The 24,238-nt window shown below is 46.0% G+C and overlaps 2 protein-coding genes across 2 annotated transcripts; one reads left to right on the top strand and one right to left on the bottom strand.

Annotated features, from left to right (window-relative positions):
* Positions 1-1,552: 1,552 nt before the first annotated feature.
* LOC144159043 (serum amyloid A-2 protein-like) lies at positions 1,553-9,494 on the bottom strand. Its single transcript, XM_077690287.1, has 2 exons — positions 9,168-9,494; positions 1,553-4,980 (listed from the first exon to the last, which is right to left on the bottom strand). Exons 1-2 carry the CDS (start codon positions 9,383-9,385, stop codon positions 4,698-4,700), a joined length of 501 nt encoding a protein of 166 aa, XP_077546413.1. The 5' UTR covers positions 9,386-9,494; the 3' UTR covers positions 1,553-4,697.
* A 6,198-nt stretch (positions 9,495-15,692) lies between these two features.
* On the top strand, positions 15,693-19,441 carry LOC144159044 (serum amyloid A-5 protein-like). The gene is made up of 2 exons (XM_077690288.1): positions 15,693-16,004; positions 18,811-19,441. The coding sequence occupies exons 1-2, from the start codon at positions 15,787-15,789 to the stop codon at positions 19,043-19,045; spliced, it is 453 nt and encodes a 150-aa protein (XP_077546414.1). The 5' UTR covers positions 15,693-15,786; the 3' UTR covers positions 19,046-19,441.
* Positions 19,442-24,238: the final 4,797 nt, after the last annotated feature.

The raw sequence follows: 24,238 nt of genomic DNA, 5'->3' as shown, positions 1-24,238 counted from the left end.
CGGGGCATGGTACTGCGCTGGCTAGGTCCTGGTCAGAGGCGGCGTGAGGGCCATCCCCGAGGGAAGTTGTTGGAGTAGGACCTCATCCAATCGGGACAACCCGCCAGGGAGATCCGTACCGCGCAGAAATATGAGTGCGCGTTTGGTGCGCCGAAGACGTTCTTTTGCACTGACGAAAATTAATATATGCTTTACAATTAAGCTAAAATATCTTGTGAAGGAAGATATAAGCCCTGTATAACTTGCATTTGCTTTTGCCGGCCTCTGCCAATCGCAGAGCTGTCTCGTATGACATTATAGGCTCTGTTGCGGGAAATGAGCTTGTGAGTCGCATGGCCATTGCCCTTTTTTCTAATTATGAAGCTTATTTGAGTGAAGTGTACTTTAAAAGTGCTGTCAGTATGATTCTAACGAGGGAATGTTTTGAATGAACTAATGTCGTGTTTTGTATTCATGGCTCCTTTGAGGATGAAGAGCAGATACGGGTTTTTTTATTCTTTTTGCTCTCCCCATACAACAAAAGCCTTGAAATCACTCTCCGTCAACTTCAAACCCGGACCTTCCTTCATAATACACTTTGGCATTTGGTCTTCCCCACCTCACACTCACCACAGTGCAAGTTTTGTCCCCAAAGGGGTACTCTATATCACATAGTATGTAACTGCTCCCACACGCCCGACCTCCACCCAATCCCCACCCCTCCCCTTCACAGTGGGCGGCGCAGCTGTCCAGCTCTGAACTCGGCTCCCAGCTTAACCTGGTGAAACGGGCCCGGACTGCCAGCAAGAGCCAGGGACTCCTGGACTAAGGAGTCTCCCCACTGGTCTGCCTTCACAAACGGAGTCGGATTGGGCCTCAATAAAAGTTTTACCCTCCTCCTCCTCTCACCATGCACTTCTTTCTGTATCTGTTCAAGATAATGGACGGTTTGATTAGATTAGTGAACGCGCTTCCTCAAGTGCCTCTTAAGACAAAGAGTGTTGGGCTTTTTCACCTCACTGATTATTCGCGTTTATGTTCATTCGACCGCTAGTCGTTTCGCTTGTTTGGTGGCTTGCTTTGATTACGCATCGTTACCTCGAACAACCTCAGTCATGAGTGCCCGTTCTGGGGCATATGATGGAGGCGAAAAGCGAAAACGCCAGTGTGTTCGAGATTTCGACGCACGTTAAAAATCCCGAAGTGGTCAAACTTAATCCGGAGCCCTCCACTACGGCGCGCCTAATCGTCTGTGTAGTCTCTGTGCGTTAAACCCAACAAATCAAAGACCCGTCTTGGGCAAACGCGTGCAGCCTTAGAGGACAGCGATGGTCCCTAAACGCCACGCACGTGTATCTTCGTTCCCACACATTGACGTGGTAATTTGTCATCACACACATTCCAGTTGTGGCGATGTCTGGTTTAAAAATGAATTGGTGATACAGTGGAACACCTCCAAGGATAAGATCTCGTCCCTGTCCCTCCCTAACTTCAGGCTCCGCCCGATGACCACGCCTTCATACCTCTCCAAAAAGTTCGCAGGGTGGTTCCACGCCTCTCAGAAAACGTTAACTGGACAATTTTTACCCTTTATTTTTCTTAGACAGCTTAAAGTGGGAGCCAAGGCTATAGGCGGGCATCGCCTGGCGGGACCCCGGCCCCCTTACAGGTTTCACAGTTTCACACAAAGGATCTAGATTCAATCAGCTGGGTCACGGCAAAACGAGATAGAAAACAGCAACAGGAATTCAATTTAACAAAATAGTAAAACACATAACACAGGTTCATGCATTAAAACAAAAATGAAGCACAATACTACTACAATATATCCACGTGCATAGATGAAGCGTTTCAGGGGTGTATCTATCTGTGTAACATGTTATAATAGCAAACATTAAGTAAGCATACATCGCACAAATGTTAATGGGGCGTAGAGTGTACAGAAGGGAATAGACAGGTATTTCTAACAATGGGCCCAGTGAATTTGTTTATAGCATGAGTAATATATCATACATATAAGTTGAATATTCAAACACACAATACAACGTTCTTGGTGATCAAAAAATATTAAAGAAACAATATTTCACAAGAATCAAAAATCCCCAGTTTAGAGAATTGATGTACCATTACGGACCAGAAATTTTCTGCATTCGCTTTTGAATGGGGCAAATGGTCTTAGGATATTTATTTTCATATCACTGCTATTTAATATTTTTGTATCCTGATAAGGAATAGCCTGTTTACCATAATTAGTGTGAATTGTAGGTGGTGGAATTAAGGTCTTGCGTATTGGAAATGTGCTAGGTTTCGCCGTTAGTACGCTATGTAGGCGGTTCTTATAATCTGTTGTAAAAGTTTGAAGTAATAGATTTGATCAGCTTTAAGCATGTTATTCTTTATAAAGAGTAGGTCTCTCCTTAAATTTTGTTTGTTCCTCTGGTAGCATTTCTCTTCTGCAAAATAATCAGGTTATTGTAGTTATAAGCCGTCGTGGCTCCCCATATTAATATGCCATAACTCAGTCTGGAATAGAAAAGACAATAGAGTGTTTGTTTTAGCGAGGTGGTTATAAGATTTTGAACTCGGTATATGCTTCCTGTTACTCGTGACAACTCAGCTGTAGGTTTGTTGACGTGAAACGACCACGAAAGCTCCTCAGAAAACCAAACACCAAGAAATTCTTGTTGAGCCACTTGTTCCAATAAGTTACCTTCATACGTTAGTTTAATTGCACTGGTATTTCGTTTACTTCCTGGCTTAAATACGATGTACTGTCTTAAGCCTTAAATGATTGGTTTCTACCACTGCGATAGCTTCATGAGGTACACGTTAACTGATTGTTGCATGCATTCTACAGATTTTCCAGTAAAAAATACATTTGTGTCGTCGGCGTACATAGTCAATTCGGAAGAACCAGGAATTTTTGTATTATTGTTGATGTATATCAGAAATAATAGCGGCCATAAAATAGAGCCCTCGGGGACGCCATACTGAATCCTCAATTGAATGGATGAGAGACCGTTGACAGAAACGCACTGATACCTATTTGTCAAATAATTTTTCATGGAGTTTACCGCTACACCTCGTATGCCATACATTTCAAGTTTTTCAATTAGTATGTGATGCTGCACGGTATCGAGCGCTTTTCGTAGATCTAGGAATAGCCCACGTGTAAGTAGTTTTGTTTTCAATGTTCTCTATATTTTTTTCTTTGATGTGAATTAGCGCCATTTCCGTGGATTTATGTTTTTAAAGGCATATCGCGCTGAAGTTATTGTTTCCATTTTCGAAAAAAAGATGTGAGTCTATCATTAATAATCCTTTCAAATACCTCTGAAAAGACCGGTAGGGCCGACATCGGTCGATAGTTGTTTATTTCCACCTCTCCTCCTCCTTTATAAACGGTGTTAACTTGCTACTTTTAGATCGTCGGGAAATTATCCTGTTTCAAGCATACTGCTTATTAGGTGTGACAATATTGGGCTGATAATTTGGGAAGTGTATTTGAGGGGCAAGGCCTTTATACCGTCATAACCAGCAGCTGAGCCATTGTCCACATTAGCGATTATTTTATGAATTTCATATGGCGTAGTCGGAATGAGCATAATCGACTTTGTTTGCGTACTGAATGGTTTGGGGTAATCAGCGCTCACGGCATTTCCTGTATATTTGCCTATGTTAATACAGTGGTAATTCATTGTGCCTGCATGTTCCTGTCCTTTGATACTAAATTTGGTTTAATTGCAGGCCCCCAAAGACGGTTAACGTCTGGTCTTGCCGTCAACAATATCTGGTAATGATCTATATCTATAAACATTATGTTGACTCGCCGTGCGTTGCTGAAGGCTCCTTTTTTCTCCTAGAATTCCCATTCCCACAAGGTGGCGCAGGGCACGCTCATTAAGCTAAACCACTGCAGTGATGCCGGAAAACATCCCTTATTGAAGACTGTTTAGAATGCCGTCTGACGATTCTATAAGCACTCTACTCTATGGATATCCACCGGCGTTTTGCATAAATTGCCTTGTCTGGAACTACATCGCTCTACCTAACGTAAAGTAACCCCTCCTAAACCACCTTAACATTACAAAATATGACCTAACGAATACAATTCGTTCAATTAAAACGCCGTAAATTTACCTAAACCATGAATATTATAATTTATTTTAAATGGGAAAAGAAGCTCGAGGCAACAGCCGTTCTTGATCAACCATCCTCGGGAACCAGTAGCTATAATAGAACGTTTACAGCACAACGACAGGCCCTTAGGGCGTGGCTATCCTAGTCCTACGTATTCGCGTGCCGTCGGCGGCACTCTAGACCGTGCGTAATTTGCAATTAGGAAAATGAACGATTCATCGCAACGAGCATTCCTGACTAAACGGAGCCGCTACGTGTTGTGTACACCTTCAACAACACGAGTCGCTTCGAACAAACCGATTTTCTTAAAGTAAGGGTTTGGTGTACTCATTAAAAAATTGTTCGGCACACGAAACTGGTTGCTATGCGCTCGATATCCCGTCAACAACGGCGTTGCTTCAAAAACAGCGGCTAAAACGTGGGCGAAGTGGAAGACCAACGCAAACGCTAAAGAACAACTACAAAAAGGGTATCGGAGTTGACAATGTATAGAGAATGCTTGTATTTGTCTGTTCTCGTTAGGTCATTCCTGCATTTTATAGCTACGCCTTTTGTGAAAGAAAGAGTGCCAGTACGGCTCAGTAGTAGCTAGGTTCAGGTGTATGTCCAGGTGCGCTTGTTGTTGTAACATCGCCGCATGTCTTGCCAACCGGGTCGTACTTGCATTGGACGGGGGTCAAGTATTGGAGGGCACAGTCTCCGCCATTGCGGCCGTAGAGGTTGGCGACTTGGTCGGCTCCGCTATCAGCGCCTCTGTCGGCCTCCTCGCGGCAGTTGCTCATGGCTTCGGCCCCTCGACGAGCTTCCTCCGAGTTTCCGCAATTTTTCATCGCCTGGTAGTTGCCAATGCAGTGGAAGTACCTGCAGAGGAAGGTCCAAGGGCCGGTACTTTAGACTGGAAATAGCGGGTGGCCCTTAAGGGGCCGTGAGGACGACATGTAACCTTGTTCATTTGAAAATGTGCTACCACTTGGTAATAAACTAAACTCCATTCTATCCCCGAGGGTCGTTTCTTAACCGAGAAAACACAAGACATATAGAGAAATCCGTCCTGCCCTGCGTATGTGTATACGACAGTATGACAGTATGTGTCTTATAGAATCTGTGGCACTAGATCATCCCTTGACAACACCTTTGAGGGCACCAAGGCGGACGTAATCGGTCTTATTAAGCAGACAATGAGCAAAAAGCAGGCCGGAAGCAAGCATCATCATCATCATCATACGCTTTATTGAAAATGGGGGGAAAGGGATTGAAAGGTGGAACTATGATTGGAATCCTATATCCAAAACCCCGGTGACAATAACCCGGTCTTGACTCTACGCATCAGTTCTAGTTTGTCCTGTAAAGCGTGGCTTGCCGGGGGCCGCTCTCTGAAGTTTACATTGAGGAGTGTACGTTGTTCTGTCTGCCACTATAATGGGGCAGTTCCATGTAGCGTAGAAAAGAGTGGTCTTGTCATTGCTTTTGAAGGCACTTATTTTCATTCAAAAATACAATGAGGAACGCAAACAGGCAAGCCACTAGTGGGTCATGACAATACTTCTGCCCAATCCCCCGGTAAGGTTCGAGTTAAAATGACAGTAGGACTGACGACATCTTTCAACTTCTGCGAGGGATGAACCGCTAATGTTTTTTTATCGGCGGCCTATAATTTTGCAATTTCTGGCTGCAGTTGAAGCGTGTCACATAGAATACTACGAATTGTGTTTCCGTCTTTCAGAATTCTTGCTAGTCTAAAATTAAATTAAAAGCCACTAGGTGTGGTTCTGATCAGCAAACAAGTTTTGGTCGCGTTGTTAAGACTCCAATGCTGAAACCGTGAGGGTTGCACGGTTCGCTACCCGGTATTTATATGTTTTATCTTTCCAGTTACTGATTGATTGATTGTAGTGTATAACGCGCCGACGCAACGCAGGCGATGAGGCACGCCGTAGTGGAGGGCTGCGGATTAATTTTGACCACCTGGGGATCTTTAACGTGGGCCGGCCGAAATCTCATACACACGGGCGTTTTTGCTTTTTACCTGCATCAGAAAAGCGACCGCCGCGGTCGGGAATTGACCCCGCGACCTCGTGCGCAGCAGCGCAACCTCCTAGCCACTCAGCCACCGCGGCGGTTCTTTCCAGTTACTGCTGAAGGGATCTACTCATGTTGGGACCCCAGAAAATGCTTGCCGCGTATCTCTTACTTCGCTGCAAACATCATCGCCGAAACACGATAGTCCAGCGCCGCCGCTGCCACGTAAACGCTTCTCTTATCCCACCCCCTCCCCAGTTGTCACGCTTTTCGCCTTCCCTCTCGCTGCTCCCACGATAAACACGGCGGAGCTTTGCTCCAGTGAAGTCAACATTAGCAATGTAGAGATCGTAAAACGTTTATTAGAGTGTAAGAGAATGGGGTAATGGAGAAGGGCAATCTTCCGCTATCGCTCCATCTGGCGGAAGCCTTCGTCGCTATGGGACCTCTTGTAATGCCGCAACAATGCGTCAGTCAATCAAAAATAAATAAATAACATAAGAAAACTTTATTACAGAAGGTGGACGCGTCGGTCAGCATGGGGAAGAAAGGAAGGTGGGGGAGAATTTAAAGGTTACGAGAGGCGGTCGACGCCTGAGGAGCGCGCGAACTCCTACAGAGAAAGCAGCGTCTGCCGGGCAGTGGTGGGTTGCAGCGATGTAATAAATAAATAAATAAATAATAAAAATGAATAAATGAATAAAAATCCATCCATGTGTCCGTCCGTCCGTCCGTCTATCTGTCCATCCATCCATCCATCCACCAACCCACCCACCCATCCATCCATCCACCCACCCACCCACCCACCCATCCATCCATCCATCCATCCATCCATCCATCCATCCATCCATCCATCCAACCACCCACCCACCCACCCACCCATCCATCCATCCACCCACCCGCCCACCCACCTATCCATCCATCCATCCATCCATCCATTCATCCACCCACCCACCCACCCATCCATCCATCCATCCATCCATCCATCCATCCATCCATCCATCCATCCATCCATCCATCCATTCATCCATCCATCCATCCGTCCGTCCATCCATCCGTCTGTCCGTCCGTCCGTCCATCCGCCCGCCCGTCCATCCATCCATCCATCCATCCATCCATCCATCCATCCATCCATCCATCCATCCATCCATCCATCCATCCGTCCATCCGTCCGTCCATCCATCCGTCTGTCCGTCCGTCCGTCCATCCGCCCGCCCGTCCATCCATCCATCCATCCATCCATCCATCCATCCATCCATCCATCCATCCATCCATCCATCCATCCATCCATCAATAAAGTTACAGTCGTGCAAAATATCGCTTTAAGTGCATGAGAAGAAACTTTACACAAAAATCACCCCCAAAAATCTGCATAAATACAGAGTTATCTACTAATGCGTAGCATTCTTATGCCATTTGTCGTGAGTGTGAGTTTTAAGTGCGAATGCACTTCTTAAGCGAGCCTGAAGCGTCCGCCGCCGTCCGCATAGCAACAGCTGCGGGTGCGCGCGCTCCTCGTCTTCCTTGGCAACGGGGGGAGATGGGCGCGCGCTGCCTGGCCGCTGACATGACACATACCCACGTGGGGGATTGGCCAGGAATCTCCTCGTCTTCCTTGGCAACGGGGGGAGATGGGCGCGCGCTGCCTGGTCGCTGACATGGCACATACCCACGTGGGGGATTGGCCAAGAATCGGGCGTGAGAAGGGCTAATGCACCCGCTTAAAGGAGTACTGACACGAAATTTTAAAGCTGAGATCCGCTCTAGCAATCAAGTACAACGACAACACAAATAGGTGTCTGTGAATAAATGCATCTTTCTTTCTTTGTAGTTGTGTGTGTGTGTGTGTGATCTCTCTTTCGCGAACATTACCGAACCGCGCAAATTCAACTCGTGCATTCGCACTTTCACATTCTTCCCCTCGGGGAAATGCGGGGAATTTTTTTTTAAAGACAAAGCCGTCGGTTTTTCTAAGTACTGTCTGACCAATTATCTCCATTATGCTGTTATAACAATTACAAGTGGAACTTTCACGAAATCTGCTTTACTGTGGAAATGCCATGCGTTATACGTTTTGAGATTTCGCGTAATTTTGTAACATTTGTTTTATTTTTGTAGTTTTTCAAAATGTCTCCCGACCGGTTATCTCCATTTACCTTATTATAACGATTACATTGGGAACTTTTCCGCAATCCCCATTATTGTGGAAATGCAGGGCATTACACGGTTCGCCAGTTTCCCTAATTATTTTATATTTTTCCTATTTTTCATTTTTCCAAAATTTTGTTCGACCAATTATCTCAGTTTACGGTAGTATAACGATTTCAGGTGGAACTTTTGTGAAATCTGCCTTATTGTGGAAATGCCATGCGTTATACGTTATGCAATTTTCTGTAGTTCCTTTGTATTTTTCTCATTTTTTAGTTTTTAAAATTTCGTCCAATCGATAACAATTACATTTGGAACTTTCCCGAAATCTGCATAATTGCGGAAATGCAGAGAGTTTCACGGTTCGGCAGTTTCCTTAATCATTTTGTGTTTTTATTCTTTTATTCTTTTTTTATTTTTTCAGAATTTTCTTCGACCAATTATCTCCATTTACGGTATTATAACTATTGCACGTGGAACTTTCGCGAAATCTGCAATATTGTGGAAATGCTACGAGGTATACGTTTTGCCATTTTCAGTTATTTTTAAAGATTTCTCGTATTTTTTTACTTTTGCGAAACTTCGTACCATCAGTTATCTCCATTTACGGTACTATAGTGGTTACAGGTTGTACTTCCACGATATCTGCAGTATTGTGGAAATTCAGCGCCTTACACGGTCCTGGCTTTGGGGTTACTCGTCAAAGAAGGCTACGCATTAAAACTATGGCCAGTTTTCCGAATTGTTTTACAGGGTTTATGTTACAGTCGACTTTTTGCTGTCGGCGAAATACCACGATGCTGCAATAGTTTTCTTTACTACGTTTTGAGCGGTCAAAATTTCGAGCGAGAAAGCAAGGCGGGACCATAGCGGCAGCTTACTTGTCGCACTTTTTGCAATTGGCCGCCCTCATCTCTTGGTACGCGTCCCACAGCTGCCTGGCAGCGCAGAGGGCACCAACGGAGGCGAACGCTGGAGAGTTTTTCCCCACGCAGCCAACCATGGAGAAGAAACTGGAGCGGCGTTGTCGGCGGGCTCCTAAGGCCGATGACAGCAGGCAGGCCAGCAGCAGTGCGCAATACATCTTGGGACCTAGCATTTCTTCCTAAAAGAGCGCCGCCGAAGCTCCGAAGCCGTCGTTGCTCGACTCAAACGGGCTGCTGCGAAGCGTGCTCGAATGTGGTCTCTCTACCGGTCCCTCAGATCTCGGCGAGAGCTCAAGATAAACGCCGATATGCGCTGCCACCGGCATAAGTAGTCGGAGAACACTCTATATTAGATAAGCGGAAGCACAGTAACATAAACACGGAGTGCTCAGACAGTCAAGGTCGGGAACGAGATGAGGGGTGTGTTTGTTTCCCTGATGACGTTGACGTTGTTTTAGGGCAAAGCCCCTTAGGGGTTCGGGCTGTTGGCGTCTCCTGTTGTCGTCGTAATCGTCGTCTCATGGAGTCACGGTACTAAAACACCGGCACAGTCGTGTACACCTTGCGCTGGAGCACGTAGTACAGCGCACTAAAAAAACATCGGAGACTCGTTTACGACTCGCGCTAGAGAGCTTCGTGCTTCAAAGACAAGAGACTTTTACAGCAAAGCTGTATACCTGTACCCCCCAATGGTTTCATCTCCGTTGGCAAAAACGACAAGGCACCAAGAATATTCTTATACACTGCTTGTTGGCCCCTTCCCGGGTTTAACGTTAGCGGAGATGTCCGGTGATTTTTTTCTCTGGTGCCCACTTCAAGATATGGTACTTTTTGCTGAGATAGGGAGGCGGCTTTCTCGAGAGGTCCTTCAGACAACGCGTTTAAATTTAGTGGATCCCATCGAATGATTGTGTTGGCGCGGTTGTCTCTGGAGTATCATGGCCAGGCAAGCGGTTTCCTTTGATGTCTGCCTACTTAGCTCAAAGTGCGCGTATCACGAGTTATTTTTCAGGAAAGATGCGGGCAGGGGTCTCATATCAGGTCACCGATCTTTCACAAGTGCCACGCGCCACTTCATTCGCATATACCCACCTGGAAATTTATTTTTGGAGCCTTGGTTCAGTCGTCGCCATGCCTGGTTGAGTAAAAAGGCTTTCGAGCTACCCCTGTTCTTTCTCACGAATGACAACTTTCAGAGACGCGTGACAGCAGCAGGTATAGTCTGAAGTAGTGTGACTATACTCAGTTACAACTCAAGAACAGCAGAACCTCATGTAGTGTATCACTCCGCCAAAGCGCCGGACCCGTGACGTCAGTGCGCGCGCGTTTTGAAAGGGGTTTGGTATGAATGCGTGATATCGTCTGCCTTGTCTCGAGCAGTTTGTTTGTCGTCACTGCAGCCGTTTATAAGAACGCCATGTTCAAAGTATTCCCAGTAACGCCCTACTTGCGCAGCGCGGAGAAACATCCGGCTACGGTGATAAGGCACAGCGGCAACTTCCGGTGCCGTTCTTAAGTTGTCACCGAGTATAGTTAAGATACAGAGTACCGCCACAGAGGAACGCAAGTGAGCAACGGCGGCCATTTTGGTGTTTATCAGTGTTACCATCTTGCCGCTTCTGCGGCCTCACCGTTAACTATGACGAGGTGATTTATAAACAACACTGCCGAAGACGCAGAAACACGGCATCTTCGGAAACACTTCTGTAGCCGAAATGCTGCGAAGCGCGTTATCTGATTCGCGCTCAGAACGACGCCAGTCGCGCCTAGCCACAGAGCAGGGAGGAAAAGCCAAGACTACCATAATTCTTGGATAAAACCAGCGCGAACTTAGACAAAGACGAAGGAAGTGCAACACAAGGACAGCCGCTCGGCTTGCACTTCGTTCGTCTTTGTCTGAGTTCGCGCTGGTTTTATCCAAGAATGTCTTTACAACTAGCTCAGCTTGCAACACTACCATAATTGACCGACAGAAACGTATAAACAACAAAACGGCGGTGCCCGTGAACCGTCGCAGTGTAAACAAGTTTTATTTATTTTATTTATTTAGAGATACCGCCAATTTCGTGAGAGATAATAGCAGGTGGGCAAAAAAAAGTACATTGAAGTGTAAAAAATGTGCCACAGATGTGATAGTCAGTACTAAATGCATAGCAATACAGCGCACAATAATAATGTATAATAACAGAACGATTTCAGTTATCATGGTGTGCATCTTACTGGCATTAATACACTCTGACATTACTAAAGCAAACTCACACAGTTTCATGTCTGAAAAGGTTTACATTTGGTTGATCCTTTCAGCAAAAAATACAGGCATAAAAGCAATCGAACTGTAAAATATTCAGAGTAATACATACAAACAGACGATGATGGCAGTTTATAACACGGGTAGCGCCACATGGTTAGAGCTAAAAAAATTAACTTTGCACCATTTACTTTTCTACAAGTCTTAAAAAAGTTGTCATTGAAGTGGCACTCGTGATGAATGGGCTTAGTTTGTTCCATTCTCTTATCGCTAGAGGGAAAAAGGAGTTCCTGAGACAGTTAGTGCGGCAAGGGAATTCAGTGAGTGTAAAAGAGTGCTTATTACGCGTCGGTCATGTCTGTACGACCGAGATGAGGTTTGTGGTACTAATGTTCATCTGATTATGAATCAATTGGAACAGGAACTTTAAACGAGCTCGAGGTCACGGGTTCGATTCCCGGCCGCGGCGGCCGCTTTTCTGATGGAGGCGAGAAGCAAAAACGCCCGTGTGTACGAGATTTCGGAGCACGATAAAGATCCCCAGGTGGTCAAAATTAATCCGGAGCCCTCCACTACGGCGCGCCCCATCGCCTGCGTTGCGTCGGCGCGTTAAACCCCACAATCAAATCAATCAAGGAACTTCGAACGCGCTAATTTCGCCCTATTTTTCACGGTCAACAACTCACCTTTTTTTAATAACTCGGAACGTGACTCTGTTATTTTGTATTTGATGAATATAAACCTAACCGCTTTCCGTTGTATTGCTTCGACTTTGTTAATATGCACTCTTTCGGAAGGGAACCAGACGATGTTTGCGTACTCTAAGATTGTTTTGACGAGTGTTTCACGTAAGCAGCTTTGTCTCAGCTGGCGCGAGATGCAGGCGGCGCCTGGTAAAAAATAGCCGTTTCAGAGCGGATGATGTAACGTTGTTGATATGGGATCGCCACCTAAGATCATGCGTTATCGTGATCCCTAAGTATTTATACTCTGTCACCCTGGTAAGGGGCGTGTCGTTTATCGTGTGCGAAAATTCAGAAATACATTTTTTTTGGTCATGTGATGCGAACTCACGAATGATCACGGCAGTGACGTGGAACAATAGGAGGACAGAGTGCCGATACTCTGTAGCCTTATCTAGTGGCACTAGTCTGAAGTGCAGGCGACAGGAAGGAATGCAGAGTAAAATGACGTGATGAAGGGGGATACCTTAAATAAAGGCAACATATTCAGTTTGGTGCCGCGGGAAATGCGAGTGGCGACATGGGAAACAATGAAGGTTTCGCTGCCTTTAGCGAGCAAATTTTGTCGGCAGCTCGACAAAAACCGATGCAGGACATCCACTTTCGTTATAGGGTATCCATCGAAACAAATCAAAGCCGGCTAAAAGAAAGGACGTACGGAAGGGTTCTCCAAAAAAGCCGAAGAAACTTTTATGCTCAGCGATTCAAAGCCCGAGAGAGTATCTCATGGGGGGCTTCATAGGTCACTTTGCGCGCACTTTTTTAAACTCTGCGTTGTGGTACAGCGGAGCTCATTCAAATTAAACGAGAGGAATGGTCGAAAGCATACTTCGTAATATTGGAGGAAACAAAATGCAACGCTTTGCTTTTCACCCACCTTCTCGGGGACTCTTTAACCGTTAACGCGCTAGCATATTAACAGGCATATTAACGGCTATGAAACTGAAAGAAAACGTCGTTATGAAAGAAAAAAAGGCTTAAAATGCAATGCTATAGACCCCTAAAACAGAGAAAAAGCCCTAGACTCCTCTAATCCTTCAATTTCCGACCGTACTCTACCAACTATACTAAAAGTTGTTGGAGTATTTTAAAAAAATGAGCGCATAAGAATCTGCCACCGCATGACATCGAAAACACAAATAATATATAGAATCCGTAACTGGGGTGCACGTGCATAATGCACCATGCCTGTTTATGTTTCCTCCATACCATTCTGCGCATCTTCATTTGATTCGCAGCCTCTGTCTGCATGAAGTTTGGTTTTACGGAGTGCTGACCCGCATAAAGTTTTCGTTCCTTTAGAATTACTAGTTTCGTCCGCATTTGTCTTAAATACGGGTTCTCGACTAATCCTGAGTGCGCCACAGAGCAAGCAGTGAAGGGTCAATCGAAGCTGTAAAGCCATAAACAGAACAAACTTCGGCTCCCAGCTTTGGGACACTAAATTCAGTAAATTAGCACATGCTTCCAAGCTTAGAACATGCAGGGCACAAGCGAGCTGAAAGACGAGGCTTTCCTCGAAGCTGACAGCATCACCCATACCCAGCTTTCTCGCTCAAAATTACAACCTCTCGGGAACCTATAAAAACCACTTTAGGAAAATGATAGTTGGCATAAAGCTAGAAGTCAACGTGAAGATTAAAACGCTAAAAAACATTCCAGGTTTCTGAATATTTTTTTGTGTAATTCGCTGTCAAATCTAACTGCCCATGCATTTCTGTGGGATAGTTCCCATAGCTCAGGAACCCAGTCGCGCAACGTGCGCGAATTGAAACTGTGCACAAAGCAAGTATTCACCCCAAATATTAGCTGTGCAAAAGAACGTTTCCTTTCGCTAAAAATTGCAGAGTAATCACTGTTGAAAGGACTGCCATGAGCGGGAAAGCTGCACATGCCTTTTAACTCCCGCGAGGAGCTCCGATTGCTGCAGCCTTGCGTCTTCTCAGAAGGAGTAAACTGCGCTAAGGAAGACGCTACACAGAGAGAGGTACGCAAAGACAGGCGCAGACTTGCAACTAACGATGCCGTTAGTGAGAGGTTGCAAGTCTGCGCCTGTTTCTGTGTACCTCTCTCTGTGTAACGTCTTCGTTAGCGCAGTTTACCCCTTCTGAGAAGACGCACCAACTCGCCCAACAACAAGTACTCAGCCTTGCGTCTGCAGACATTATCTGATTTTTTTTTTCTACATATGAGCACGGGGAAGTGTGAACACTACAATGTAAAATGGTTCACACCCGCACGGCCTAGCAATAACACGAGAAACCAGCCTTTTATATGGCTTAAAGAAAAATTACACCTTTGAACCTTAAAAAACAAAAAAAAACATCTGTTGGCAGGGCATTTTGTTCATTACATTCCCTCGAAAAGGGTGTTAATTTTGTGTATTTGCTGTGATGTAAGGGCGTGAGTTACAGACAAAAATTGCCTTCAGATGTAAATTATTCTAAATTGTGGGACACCAGAAACAGAGTGTGAAGCCAGTACTTACAATGCGTGTGCATTTCAAGTGAGTGGCCGCAAGCCTACAAAATGGACCAAACGTGGCCGAAGTTTAGGGCTATTGATCAGACCAAAGTGCTGGCTTTTGCTGGAATGCAAATGCTTACACTCGCCTAAGGTTTTTACTCTTGCAGACACATAAGGTAAAGCGTGTTATGCGGCAACTTTTTGTACGTTTATGAAACATGCATTTCGAAAAGTTTCTAAGCATGCAAAATCAACAAGTAAAAGGTTCTCGTTCTGCAAAGTTTTATCCCCTCTCTTACGTCTTTATGCAACGAGTCTGTCAAAAATGTGTTCCGTGAAATACAGGGATATATCGTGTTTCGTGGAATACCGGGATATATCGAATGCGTGTTTAAACACCCAGACATTACAACTGCGATTACTACAATAAAAAAAAATTCTGAAGACGCACGTGGCGTTAGTAAGAGGTCGCTGCCCTGATATAAGAACGCTGCCCGTATCTTGCCTGAAACGTAACTCGCGATGCCAGCCGTTCTATGTAAGGAGGCAACCCTCAAAGCAAGCTGGTCGCCAAGCCAACAAACGTCAAAACAAACCGTGCGAACACAACCATTCGGTGAGACCTACAAGCTCCCAAAGCGTCGTCTCGAGGGTCACTTGAGAAAGCCGCCTCCTTAATCTGAGAAAAGCATCCTTATCTTGAAAGTGCACTTTATAGAAAAACAACTTGGTGAGAAAAAAAACTAGACTGGAAGCTCCAGGTGTTATCTTCGACTGTTTGAGTTCTAGGCATTTATTTCCATCTTCTGCTTCATCTCATTCATTCTAAAATCTATACCGACTGTTTATGCTGGCGGGAGAAAGAATACATAGCCTTACCTTTCCCACAAGAATCCCCCTCTCCTCGCCTCAACCGAACCAGGAACTTCAGCTGAGTTCACTGAAAGAAATTGCAGACCGAAAAACAGGAAGCGCATATCGCTTCCTGCTTATCTCGAGCTCTCGCCGATAGCTGAGTGCCCAAGTAGAGGAACCAGATCCGAGAACGCTTTGCAGAAGTCCCTCTTAGAGGAGATACGACGCTTTCCGAGCATCGGCAGCGTTTCTTTAGCCAGAAATGCCAGGTCCCAATATGTATTGCGCACTGCTCCTGGCCTGCCTGCTGGCCCCGGCTTTTGGAGCCAGCCGCCAGCGCCGCACCAATGTCTTCGGCATGGCGGCATGTATGACGAGGAATGCCGCTGCATTGCTCTCCAGTGACGCCCTCTGCGCGGCGGGAAAACTGCAGTCTGCGTACGACGAGATGAGGTCGGCCAACTGCATCAACTGCGACAAGTAAGCTTCCGCTATGGTTAATGTTTCGCCACACAAGAAAGGCGATTCCAACTGAGGATCACTGGAGACAATAGACACTATTTTGTTTATATTTCGTGGAAGCACGGGGCAGTAACCTGGAGTTGGGCAATCAAGAAACTTTTTAGATGGATTTAGCCTGAAACAGTAATCATCCTTGACGCCAGCCTATACCTGGAGTGTCAGAACCTAGCCCTAATTTGGAATTGTGTAATGAGCACGTTAACAATCAACCTAGTCAAGCGATTCGCAACAATATCATTCTTTCGAGGAACGTTTACCACCCTTCGCGCTGTACAGTTAAAGGGGCCATGCAGACAAAATGCGTTTGTTTTATACGAACGTCTTCGCGTTTTATAGTGCCCCCAGCGCTTGTCCGGCAGCAAACGATGCTGTATTCACTGAGAAATTAATCAATTCTGTTAAAATATTGATTTTCCCGTCAAATCGCTTGTGTTTCCGTGACGTCTGCCATGAAGTCACAGCGGGAGGTATTCAAATGATATTCCAGTGCGTCATTAGGCTCTGCTGTCTTGCTTACCGTCAGTCCTCTCAGATGGCGCTACGCTACGGAGCCGCGACCGTCGTCCGCGGTTGCTTTATTTTGACTGTATTTGCACATGGCTTGTTTTTGTTACGGTAGGAAGTAATCGTTTCGTGAAATATGGGGTATGCTCGACAAACAGGGCCACGTAAAAGAACGTCGCTTGCGTCAATGTGCCAGTGTCGTGTAACACAACTCCAAAGCGGCGGACTGCTCTGCAGCTATGCGCCCAGTACCAACAGCAGTGCACATCGGGACTTCTAAGTTTACGTGTGTTGCCGTAACTTTCATTGTTTACCCCGCCGTTCTAGCTGCTATGAAGGGAATATGCATTACACTTAAGCGCAAATAGCTCCTTCGGTAAGCTTATGAGACCTGCTTAACTTGCGTTGGCTTTTGTCGGCCTAAGCCAATCGCAGAGCTGGGCATGTGACATCATAGGTTCTGTTGCGGGAAATGAGCTAGTGGGTCACATGGCCATTCTCTTCTTTCCTAATTATATAGCTTGTTTGAGCAAAGTGTGCGTTAAAAGTTGTGTCAGTATGATTCTAACGAGGAAATCTCTCGAATGAACTAAACTTGTGTTTTGTCTGCATGACCATTTTAAACTTGTAACGCTTTCCCATAGCTCTTGTTTTGTATGCAGCCTAAAAAGCGGCAGCTCGACACATGATTATCTTTCTTTGTCAAAGTGTTATGTAGCATGCCGGAAAGGTCTTATTCTAAGAAATGCTGCGCAGTACTACGCAGTAAAAAATTATTTAAACGTATTTCATAAGTTCATTAGTAGTATAAAAATGCCTTTAGCCCTCCATCCACTTTCTCAATGTTGGAGGGTACCAACATGCGTAGATCCTTTCTGCTGTGATTTGAAAGGTTAGACACTACCATGTACAGGCGAACGAATCAAGCAAGCCACACAGTTCCAACAATTGAATCGTAACTATGCTACCGCAACTCGTTTGCTGAGAAGAACCAAATTTAGGGGCATTTAGCTGTAGATCAGTACAAATACTGAAAGGCGGGAAAATAATTCATAGCATACTATGTGATGACTCTCTAGGGCACCCAGAAATGGCATGAATATATGCCGCTGATAGAAAACATATGGTATTCGTCCAGCGACAAAAGTGAAAGACGGCCTCAGGGGCATTCCCAGTTTTGGTGTAAACCTTAGCGGGGGTTTGACCAAAAGTATCGGTACGGCCGATTAGCCGCCTGCTTATTTGTGGCTTGCTTCGCTGATCCCTGTCTGCTTAATGGGATAGATTACTGGCTAAACTACTCTCCTGGTGACGCTATTGGCGGTGAGCGCGACCCCGGGCGGCGCCGCGAAGAACGTCTCCTTGGCGTCGGCTGAGGGATTCTCGCATTTGTCATCTGCTTCACTGGGGCTCGCTCTCCCGTCTATTTCTTTGCCCGCGGTTGACTTTAGTGCTTGTCCTCACCAGACTTTGCGGGTGCGCCACTTTTTACAATTATAACAGACATAAAATGGCATTGACTAGCGGAAGAGGTGATTTAAAGTATAGTTTTTGATGCCTCTCCGGAAGAAACATTGCCGGCGTCGCCCCATTCCTGCGACGCTGGTCCCATGCGGAGCGCGAAGAGTCGGAGCTAGGCGTCAGCTTCTGTGTCGAGCAATCTTTCGAACGAAGGGAACAGCCAGAGTCTAATAACCGGAAATAGCGAAAATGAGAGACCAAAACAAATTCCAGACCTTCGGGGCTGTCGGCTTTGGCAGAAGGCATTACGATCCCCAGTAATCGTATGTAAGGTAAAACAGTATTTGGAATCTTGCCGAGCGCTTCAAAGTATTGTATTACATCACTTTATGTTGTTATAGCATGAAAGTTTGCCGACATGCAGTATGGGGCGCAAAAATGTAGGTTGATTTCCAAATAACGTACTGTATGTATAGGCGCGCGCTGGTTTTATACCAGGCTTCTAACTAATATGGGGGCTTATTAAAAATAAAGGATAGTATAGTAAAAATACAGTAACGCTATCCTTCGTGCACTTTCTTCTATTCAAATCATATGTTGGGCGCCGCCATTCACCGAATTTCCACACTAGGAGACTTGGAATGGTCAGTTCGGAGCGCTGTGATGAAGACGGCCGACAGATACTTCTTAGAGCGTGGTGCATTCAAACTGAACGAGGTTAAGTTTTGCTTTAGCGGTCTCCTTAATGGCCTCTCGGTATTTCAAATTTGAAGCTCCGCCCCCTGGTTCCCCTCCGCAGGTACTTCCACTGCATTGGAAACTACAGGGCGATGAACCAGTGCGGAAACTCGGATGCAGCCAGGCGTGCGGCCGAAGCCGTGAGCAACTGTCGCGAGGAGGCCGACGGCGGAGGTGCTGACAGCGCAGCCGACCAGGAGGCCAACCGCTATGGCCGTGGCGGAGGAGACTGCGCCCACCGATACTTGGCCGCCGTGCGCTGCGCGTACAACCCGGATACCAAGACATGCGGCTAAGCTATAATACTACCTTGACTCAGGGAATGGGATACACTAGCACTTTTTTTGCAAGGCGTAGCGTCGGAGGGCTGTCAACCTCTGGTGTTCAATTATCCTTAAACAATACCTTCAGAAGTCTAACATACCAGCGAAACCTTCCTAAGTTTTGTAGCGGGGATTCTTGTTGTGGAATTATTTCGAGTTGTCAGCACTGGTTTTTCTTCGCCGCTATGCTGGTTGCAAGCAACGGTTCAGCAGTTGTAGTTGAACGGCTTTATACAGGAATAAAATATTAGGAAGAATTTCCCCTTTAGAGTAGTTGAATAGATTTGGAGCATATATCTCATCAGGACTATTCTTTGGGATGGCTGGGCTTTTAGTTTCTTTTCTAATAAAGAGATTATTTTGGTGCGACCAGCAGTGGTTTGCTTCCACGAAGTTCCCTTCCGCCGACGTATACGTACGGGCATGTTACAGAAACGTATGCCTCCACCACAGAACAAAAGTCAGATTTCAAAGACCGACTAAGTTGAATGCTTGAACATATTTGAGATCCTTACCGAATGTTACCGATTGTAAGCCTTGATGTTACAGGTATTTGAACGTCTGCATTGGAAGAACATTTTGCTAATATCCGTTTTCCTTGTAGTACAGAGCCTAGGAAGTTTGCAGTTCAGATAAAAGAGGTGTACTCCCTCTCCTTAGGATGAAACTATCTTATTCATACTAACGCAGCACGCACAATTTTCGGTCACTGATCCTCGCCACCGAACACGCCGCTTCCACTTCATTCCGCATCACACCCGCCTGACTCGAACGAGCCAAAATAGGCATATGGTTATCCTAAGTATGGCAAATACCGCAGTGTACTCTGGGCTATAACTTAATCCCAGCCGCTCACGCTCGAAATTCCACCGGACCTATCAGCTAAAGGGAGGAAGGGAGAGGGGGAGTGCATGAGACACCGTCCCCCCGGACCTCTCCTCTACCCACAGTGAGGGCCATAAGGGAATAGAGTAGGGTAGATAGGTTAGATAACTAGGTGATCACAATGTAGAGCTACACATGACACTCAGACACCCCCAGCTCCCACCACCACCGCTCTTCCCAGCTATTATCATGGACTGGAAGGACCTTCGGAAGGCACGGCGAGCAGAGGACCTCCCATCTTTCTCGGCGCCCGACCCAGAGGGATGGGCGAAGCAGCTCCTGGTTGACGTACGGGATCACCCAAAAATTATATGTGGGAAGCTCTCAAAGGCATCACAAAGCGATGGCGCACGCAAAAGCACAAGTAGCCTGCGAGCCCGAAGACTTGGTTTAATGCACCTTCTAGCTCTAACATGGTAAAAAAAAAATTAAAACCAGTTCCAATCAGTGCTAAATCGGCTGAACAGCGGAACTACGGTTTCTTGTTTGGGTTCACCTGAATTCTGCAGCTCGCGCAAGAGAATTATCAGTTTCTGTCCTCCATGCATCAGTTAAACGTCAGCGGCGGGAGGCTTTCGCATCGGGAGGGAGAGGAACCCGCGTCTGCGAGACCACTGCGCCCATTATCGGTGTGTCTTAATGCCTAATGCCACCGGCGAGGCGGTTTGCACACTCACCGATGGAGGCCGCCTGCGGATCTGAGAACCTGCCCCTACCCCTGCGTGACACACGAGCTTCAGCAGGCGAATGAAAAGGCGCGGCCGACAAAAGCTCCCCTGCTAAAAGAACCGGCTAACCAAGACGTCATCAGAGGGCCTCCCCCGAAATACTTCGACCGACATCAATCCTCTCTGGAATACGGGATAACAGAAGCAGAAGATACGGGACCGAGGTAAAACGTGAGAACATCTCCCCCCCCCCCTGCTCAGAACGTGTAAGTAATAGAATGCTGAGAAACCTAAACAACCGGTCAATCGCCTACTTCTATATCCTTTCACAAGGATTAGACGAAAAGCGCTGTTCCCAATGAATTCTCTCGTGCGAACGTTTTCTTGATTTAAAACTGCGCCAGCAGTTTTGTAAAAAAACATTTCACTAAACTCATGTATAGGGAAAAATCTTCAACGAATCTTTTTGGGCGGAATAAACAGGCTGATGCAAGAACAGGCACTGTCACCTAACATGTGTGGTTCACCTCAGGCAATACAACAATCTACGAAGGGAACCTTCGTCCCCGTGCATAGGTACTGTAAGACGATTGGACATGACCAAGACATTTAATAGACTATGCCACTCAGCTATCCTGGCATAGCTTCAGAGCACAAGACCAGGTATGCGGGTATGCAGCCATGTTTGCGCCGTCCTATTTCTCAAAAGAAGCGCGATAGCATTTCAGGTGGCTCATAATCACCAGAGCTAAGCCTGCCAGAGTTCCACCTCGATCCCTCTACTGTTCAATCTAGTAGGTTCACACATATCACCCTCTTTCTACCGAGTGTCCATGTATTCCGATGGGTCATTTAAAAAAATGATTCATGTATTAGCGAAACCCTTAAAAGTGGTGCTACAACCCTTCCACATGGAGCCCGTGCGACGGGCCTTCAGTTGTCTACTACAGAGTCCTGCTGGATTTCTTGCCTTACTAAAGACTGCGACCCTTGCAAGAGTCTTCCTCCCACGTCTTAGCGGACGGAAAACCTGTACCACGGGTATCCGCGGACTAATTGAACGGTCGCTGTGCTTCACTGAGACGCCTGCGCATATTTCGCTCAAGAAGGGAAAACCAGGACTCAGGTCACTGTTCGAGGTAACGAAACATAGTCATAACAAGCAACCTGCCGACCCAAGGGAAAACAGGCCGAACCACCAAAACACAATTTATAAGAGAGGTAAAAAAGCTTTTCGTGTCGCCTCAAGAGCCACTTGAGGAAACGGCCTCACCTATCTTAGCAAAAGTTTCCTTATCTTCAACAAAACATATAAAAACCACTTAATGTGGAGAGCAAGAAACACACAAGCAAACAAAGAACTAGGCGTATCTGGTACTCATTCCTTATCTCTGAGGCCTGTGTGCTGACTTCCAAGCCTTCTTTCTATTCCAAGGTGTTCTGCGAGTGTTTATCCATGCGGGAGGGTGAAATACGCAACATGAACTCCCCTATTAGAGTGCCCCTACCCCACCAGCATCAACCGAACCGCGTACTCGTGCAGCTTACCTTGGCTGTGAGAGTTTAATTCAGTAATCGTATGCCAGCGTTTATCGTGAGAGTTCTTTGAGACCTATACAAAGACACCGGAGCCGAGAAAGTTTCGCAAAAGCCCGTCTGAGCATAGAAACAATGCTTTCCCGACTCAGATAACCTTTGGGATACGCCTAGTCCTATAAGGATTCCCACTGCTGCTGTTCTGCCTGCTGGCATTGGCTGTTGGATCGTCGAGCGGCCAGCGCCGCTGAAACGTCTCCATTATGGTCCAATACATGAAACCCAATGCACTCCCTGTGCGCTGCTGAAGCGGTACGGCTCGCGGACGACGAGCGGTCGGCGGCCAATTGCACGAACTGTGTCAGGTAATCTTACGCTATGGTAATAGTGCCTATTCTGTCACGTCGCAGCGTAGACAAAGTTTGAGTCCACAGTAAAAGCAGCCGGGGCAAATGGCGAGAGTATACTTTTTTTTGTAGCGTTTTGAACAAGCACGCGTTTGGAGTTGGCGAATAGTGAACCTTTCAGATGAAGGTTGGCTTAGCCTCCGTAATCATTAATTCTATACGACTGGGTATACCAAAATGTGTAAATTGCGCTAAGGAACACACCACAAAGAGAGAACACAAGGACATGCGAAGACTTGCAACTAACTCTTATTCAACGCAGAAACACACCTAAATACAGACGGGCATATCATTGCGCACGCGCCAAGAGCACAAACCTAAAGCTTGTGGAGAATATTTTCCCAAACGTTCTACGATAAACATCATCTCACGGCTGTGCTTTTCCTGAAAAGCCAAGATGCCGCTGTGTACGAGACTTCCGCGCACCTTAAAGATCTCCAGGTTGTCAAAATTAATCCTGAGCCCTCCACTACGGCCCGCCTCATCGCCTGCGTTGCGTTGGTGCGCTGAACCCTACAATCAATCAATCAATCAATCAATCAATCAATCAATCAATCAATCAATCAATCAATCAATCAATCAATCAATCAATCAATCAATCAATCAATCAATCAATCAATCAATCAATCAATCAACGTTGTGCTCTTCAATAAACTGATGTTAATAGAAAAGCGTTTGCGAAAATCCTCACGACACTAGTTTTAGAGTTGTGTTTCTTGCGCGTGCGAATTATATGCCCGCCTATATTTATGTCTGGTTCTGGGTGTAATAAATGTTTGTTGCAAGCCTGCGCCTGTCCTTGTGTTGTCTCTGTGTGGTGTTTTCTTTAGCGGTTTACATTTTTTAAAAACATGCACCGAATCCCCCAACCAGTCCTTGTCATGCTAGACTGGCCATACCTTGGCCGGCAGCCAGTAGTCCTCATTTGGCATTTTTCGTCGCCTAAGGGAATATATTGCTCTCATGCGGAACCCTTCGCACCACTATCCTTCGAAGCCTTCATAAAAACTTTCAAAGCTTTCCCAAGGCATTTTCTTCTGTGCTACCCGAGCGAACCCAACACTGAATTATTTTTGTTTCCTTACGAATCGTGCGGCACGCAGGCCTAGATCGTACTCCCGGAAAGGGCTTTTGGTATTAAGAGCAAATTAATAAAACTAATAAAATTTACTGTTGGGCATTAAGGGCCCATAGTGCCGCCCAACCCCTATTTAATTATTTGTGATTGTGCACATGTGAGGAGAATTCTTCCGCCGATACAACACAACCCCGTACTGGGGCACCAACCAAGCCTCAAGCCTCACAGGTGCCAAAGAAGGAGCCATGAATTTTGACTATAGGTCATTTGCTGGTAAGAACAAAATTTTCGGCTTCTGTAGCCTATACTTAGTGAAGACTATAGTGGGAGGACAATAAACCAGTATGCTGCCTATGTTGACGCCTGCTTGGCATCCAATTATTTTCAGTTGGTGTTTCTCTTCTGTATGGAAGCCAACGTCTGCTAGCAAGTATACCCGTGATTTCGTGGTGGATTGTTTCCGGACTTGTAATACGGCATGCACATTTCAACTTCGTGACTTCTGATTTCTGAGATTGTTTCCTTACTGTAAGTATTTCTAATTTCAGCCATTAAGTTTGATTGGGGGTTTCTCACTTAATTTGCGGAACTG

The sequence above is a fragment of the Haemaphysalis longicornis genome, unplaced genomic scaffold, assembly GCF_048455015.1.
Source record: "Haemaphysalis longicornis isolate Haplotype H1 unplaced genomic scaffold, Haemaphysalis longicornis Haplotype H1 scaffold_10, whole genome shotgun sequence".
Classification (NCBI taxonomy): domain Eukaryota; kingdom Metazoa; phylum Arthropoda; class Arachnida; order Ixodida; family Ixodidae; genus Haemaphysalis; species Haemaphysalis longicornis.
This window is presented reverse-complemented; position numbering and strand designations above follow the sequence as displayed.